Here is a 6,000-nt window from a genome sequence, read left to right on the forward strand (position 1 = left end):
CTGAGTCCAAATATGGCCTCAGACATATCCTTGATGCGTGAGCCTAGGCATGTCAAAACCTGTTTGCCTGTTTCCTCATCTGTAAAATGGGGATAATAATAGGACCTACCTACCTCCCAGGCTTTTCATAAGGAACAAATGAGATATTTATAAAAACTTTGCAAATATTAAAATACTGTAAAATGCTAGGTATCTGTTATTATTAGCTAGTACATATCATAGCATTTTAGCAACATCTGCAAAGGCATTTACATATATTAGCTCATTTAATTTGCACAACAACCAGGTTAGGGGGAGAGCAGGTATTATTATTATCCTCATTTTATATTTGAGAAAACCAAGGTCGAGAAAGGTTGATCCATCCAGAGTCATTCAGCTAGAAAGTCTGGGGCCATATTTGAACTCATATCTTCCTGATTCCAAATCCATATCTATTACTATATCACTCTGAGGTGATGCTAACCTTTTTACCCTCTCAATTACCCAGAGGTGTATATTTACAAAAGAAATGTGTGTACATTATCAATAACTGTAAATGGATCTTCATGATCTCAATCCTCAAACTCTCAAACCATCCCTTTTTTTTCTAGGTTCCACATCTCCCACTCATAAAAGAATATTAGTACCTAATCATGTGTTTGGGAAAAGAGAAGAAAATCAAGACTCCCTGTGGTGATGACACTTAACTATGCATTGCCAGATACTTACTGTCCTCTGTGGTAACAAATGAAGTCCATTCACTGTATGTGCTACCATATCCATTAGAGGTGATTAACCTCAGCTCATATGTTGTATATGGATGGAGATCTTCAACTACATAGCTTAAAGATGCAGATGGATGAGAAAACAGCCTACAAAGAAAGAAAATATGTATATCTTCAAGAACTTAAGGAAATAAAACTCAGGTTAAATCTCATTTCAGTGCATTCCAAGTTTACAAAACAAGAAACATAGGCTCAGGAGTAAAAGTACCTGAGTTGATATTCCACCTTTGATATTACCCATGCAACCCTGGGCAAGGAACTACCTGGGAATCAGTTTCCTCATGTACTAAATTATGGAGTAGGACTCTGACATAGGTGGCTCCTGCAAGTTCCTGGTCTAAAATCCCCATATCATATTCTTTTGAGTTTTGGAAATTTGGGGTTTCAGACAGTTGGAAAATTAAAATAAGATGGACATTGACTTAAGCTTTTATGGTGGATTTTCATGTATGGCTTGGGAAGTTAATCTTTCAGCTTGATAGTTGACTGATTCAGAGTTTTTGCTTTGCTCAGAGTTTCACTTTATTTAATCCAAATGGCATATGATTCTGATTTTTAAAATCAAATTAAATGCTGATGTGATTCAAGGGAATCTTATGGTTAATCCTTTTGAAAAGTGTGTGTGTGTGTGTGTGTGTGTGTGTGTGTGTGTGTGTGTGTGTAATAAAGGATGTCTTCCTAGGTTTGTTTTTGTCTATTTTTGAAAGCAGGTTTAAAATATCAATTTTGCTAAAAGTAAGGGTCTGCCTATATTTATTACAATGGGATTTGACCTCTTAAACAACAATTAATATAACAATGAAAATAATGACCATTACTTGGGTAAACCATTTGAACAAAATTATCTAGACAGAGATAGATAAAATTCAATACCCACTCTAGAATTCCACCCATGGAGTGACTAGGTCTCATCTGGAGTCGGTAACTGGGAGAGCCTGGAGCATTGTTGCGAACTGGTGTAGACCAGACAACCTGAAGACTGGTTGGAGTGGCAGATGAAAGCCTTGGAGGCAGCACGCCATCTGGAGCTGTCGAAAAACATGGATGAATTAGAGCAGAGAAAACTGTGGAGAACATATGCTGGATGGGATCGAAATGCTCCATATACTGGAAAAACTGTTCCTCAGGATCAACAGCAATGTTAGCATGGTCCATTTAATTTAACATTTTCAGTCCTGAACTACTATGCTTCTTCATGTTCATCATTCCAACATAATTACATTAGTATTTCAGGCCTTAAAGCAAGCCCCCAAACATCAAGACAAGTGAATGTGCAGCATATTCCCACCTGTACTTCTGCTTGCTTAATTGAAGACTGGTGGGGAATTTAGTGGAATAAATATTACATTTCCTTTTTCTTTTTTTCCCCTTTTGTTCAACATGGCAAGAAATCTAACATCTTATATCTAGATCAATTATCTAGTCCAAAAGGCTCAATTCCCCTTTAATGACACTCCTATAGAAGAACACATAAGACCATTTTTTCCCCTGCTGAAATAGTATATTTATTTTTGGAATGATAAATGCAAATGATTAGCTAGAAACCAGTTTATGATGCTTTTAAACCTTTCCCTCACAAATTCATGTAAAATGTATTTCTCCCCTCAGGTGTTTGCAAGAGTCTTGCACCTTTCTTACTCTCCCCTGGTTATCTAGGCAGCAAGAAGACCCAACTATTTTTCAATTCTTGTCAGGCTAGCAGAAAAGCTCATCCGCCAAGATCACATGTTAAACCTGTCCTTATATTCAGCACACTTGGAAACCACCAAGTTCACATAAGCTAAGAGAGGACCACAATGCATACCTTCCAGGTCTTTCCAACTGAAATGCTTATTAGCAGTGGAAGAGATAAAGACTGAGGGTTCAGAGAAAATAGACAAGAACATTCTAATGCTTAAATTGGATTTGATAAAGCTTAAAATTATCTGGCCATAATCATGACTCTATCAAATAAGTATCTATCTCATATAGTTAAATGTCTAAACTATATTAGATTAGCTTAGGTGTCTTTTTGGAAATGCTTAAGGGTCATTCAAAAAAAAAGGGAAAACACTTTAATGTCAGGTGGTAGTTTAAAGATGATTTTCCAGGTATGTTTTAAAATGCATTACCCACTTTTAGGATTTACTGTGGGGAAAAGGAAGAAAAAGTAGGGGGAACAATAAATAAAACTATGGCTAGTTCATTTCAGTAACTCTCAGTTCTACTCTTTGTATGTCCTTGAGGGATCTGTGCTTTTCCCATCTTCTCCAATCTAAGTGAATGTACCTATACAAGTAGTAAGGTTGCAAATGCTTAACAGAGGATCGGGGACAAGAGAATGCACAAAAAAAGGAGAAAAAAAGAATATAGTTCATCAATAAACTGGAAGATCCTTGGAATAATTAATGGCTAACTGTAAAATTCTGCCTTTGGTTTAAATTAGCAGAACCAGTATTCCTTCTTCCATTGTGTCTGTTGGTATTCTCTCCATGAACACAGAATATATAATTGCATAATAAAAACATTGTATAATTCTTTATCAATTATACACAAAAGATAATATTTTAGATCTGGAAGAGACTGTACAGATCATTTATATCAGCTAGTTCGTTTTCTGGATAAGGAAATTGAGGCTCGGAACAAATTAGTACCAGATCCCAAACTAGAACCTAGATTCTCTACATCTACATCTGAGGCTCTTAAAACTACAACACACTATGCCCCTTTTTGATGACTGTATAATGATACTTCAATCCTTCATGCACAAGGGTACATATGACTTTTGGCAAAGCCCCTTTCCTTTACTAGACTATTTAGTCTTGATAAGTGACTGTGGCCAAAAAAAAATCATTACTTTAGGAGCAACCTGGAGTGATGGGCTTATGTGAATTTGGCTAGGCCAGGCCTTGCATAGGAGTTGGGTATCAGGGGAAAATGTGAGAACTATGATGGAGTTAATACTTAAAGCCTTTCTATCTTAACTAAGGAACTTGATTTCACTGGCACAGTATTTGAGACTCCAGTGTTAGCTCCATTTCACAATGCTATCTTGGCATAGGAATTTAATGGAGAAGAAGAATGGTCCATAAGGAAATTAAACCTATAACCTCAACCTTATTAATACCATACTCTAACCAGCTTAACTTGTAGGAATTATAAATCACAACAATACACAAATAATTTTTTTTCCAGGGCAATGAGGGTTAAATGACTCGCCCAGGATCACACAGCTAGTAAGCGTCAAGTATCTGAGGCCAGATTTGAACTCAGGTCCTCCTGAATCCAGGGCCAGTGCTTTATCCATTGTGCCACCTAGTTGCCCCTATTTTATATTTTGTTTTGTTTTTTTTAACAATACACAAATAAATGAATTTTTTCCAAGAGTAATGTGAAAAAGGACCAAAATGAAAAAGCTAAACGTACCAAAATCCTACCATTATTCTGAGTCTGGAAAAAATATAGTTTTCCTATTTTTGTTTGAAAATCAGCACTGAAAAATGTCAATATGAGAAAATGACTAAATATGTGTATGTTCTACATATGTAGAACACCACATTTGTAAGGGGATGCTGGGAATGTTCACAGAGGATTTCATTAATATGCACTTGAGAAAGAGCAAAAAGAGAGCACAAAAGTAGACTATACAGAAATCAAGTACTTTGGAGTCTCTATTGGGTAGTAATGAGAAAGGTGCTCTATAAAATTGGTCACACTTTGATCATTAAAACTACAAAATGCTTCCCAAACAAACTGATCATCTTAAATTACTTGCAGAAAATCTACTGCTTATTTCATATTGTATACTCCAAGTAACACAGAATTTTAATGCCATCTTTCCCTCTGTTTAACCCCTTTTATCGTAGACTTATTCCTCAGGGATTCTTTAGTATTAAAGCTATAACTGGGAGTCAGCCATAATTCCACTGCTGGTTTCTCAACAGAAGAGCCATGTTTCTATCAGCTTGATATATTGTCTCTAGGATTCAGTGTTGCTCAAAAAGCTTCCCTCAAGTTTTAATATGACCCTCACGGGGCAACCACTCCACTAGCAACCTCCTGAATCAACACATCTCTTCCAGGAAATAAGAACTTTGTATGGCCACTGTGTGTAGGAGTTGCCACAAAATACAAAATCAAAAGAAGAGAGTTCTTTCATAACATGTTAAATGCAAACATTAGCATAATGAAAAATGGGCACAAATCATTATGGGATACATGAAATTATGGAAATAAAGGAATCACATGAGCTTCTTTTAATTCAGAATATTATTTTATTCCTTTTGAATGATCGACACACAGTCATATTCCTAGTTACAAACATCCAAATTATGATATCCCTTACATAAAAATAGCTGGCTAACCTATGTCATACTAGGGACAGGCCCTGGAGAATATGCAACATAGCATGTTGCATACTGGGATTTCAGGCAGAAAGACTTGAGTTTGAATTCCATCTTCAACATTTACTATATATGTGACCATGCACACATTTTAAAATATCTTATGCTTAGTTATCTCATCTATGAAAATGGGAATAAGATTGCCTGTATTATCATTACAATGTCCTCAGAGGTATAAATGTGTATCTATACATATAGAGATAGAAACATATGAATCTATTCATATGTGTGTATAAATCTGGATGAAATAAATTTTTTAAATGGGCCAGTCGTGTAGGAAAGGTGGGAGACAATTAATAGAAAGATGGTGTGGTTCATTGATCTGCACTAAATTTCAAGACTGGTAGGCCCCTAGCATGTTGGTTGCATCCTCTATGTAGCTTTATAGGATAATATGGACAAGAGGATGGGTAGACACTGATAGATTGCAATGTGCAATAACAATTGTACTTTTATCACTGAGATAAATCAAAGTTATACTTGTTTACAATCTCAGGAGATTTTCATGAGTCTCCAAGTAAAAATAATAATATGTGTTGTTCATCCTTTGTTTTGGAAGAGGAACAATGACATAATAATAATAATAGCAACAACAGTATCAACAGATAGCATTAGTATAGTGCTTGAGGGTTTTTAAAAACATTTACAAATACTATTTCATTTGATACCAGCAACTACTTGGAGTCAGATGAAATCATTATCCCCATTTTACAGATGAGGAAATTGAGGCAGAAGGTTAAGTGACTTGCAGAAAGTTAGTAAGTATCTGAGGCAGGATTTGAATTCAGGTCATCCTTACTCTCAGACAAGCAGGGTCTAAGCTGCTTTACAAATATTAAAGTAATATAGTTTTG

At 35.7% G+C, this 6,000-nt stretch overlaps 1 protein-coding gene across 1 annotated transcript in view; it reads right to left on the reverse strand.

Annotated features, from left to right (window-relative positions):
- USH2A (usherin) overlaps window positions 1-6,000 on the reverse strand; it is a 1,082,898-nt gene that overhangs the window by 341,779 nt on the left and 735,119 nt on the right. Inside the window, exons 38-39 of the mRNA XM_044004202.1 lie at window positions 1,642-1,792; window positions 709-851 (exon numbers count right to left, since the gene is read on the reverse strand). Of these exons, the coding sequence (XP_043860137.1) occupies window positions 709-851; window positions 1,642-1,792 (294 nt within the window). The remainder of the gene's footprint in view (window positions 1-708; window positions 852-1,641; window positions 1,793-6,000) is intronic.

The sequence above is a fragment of the Dromiciops gliroides genome, chromosome 4, assembly GCF_019393635.1.
Source record: "Dromiciops gliroides isolate mDroGli1 chromosome 4, mDroGli1.pri, whole genome shotgun sequence".
NCBI lineage: Eukaryota > Metazoa > Chordata > Mammalia > Microbiotheria > Microbiotheriidae > Dromiciops > Dromiciops gliroides.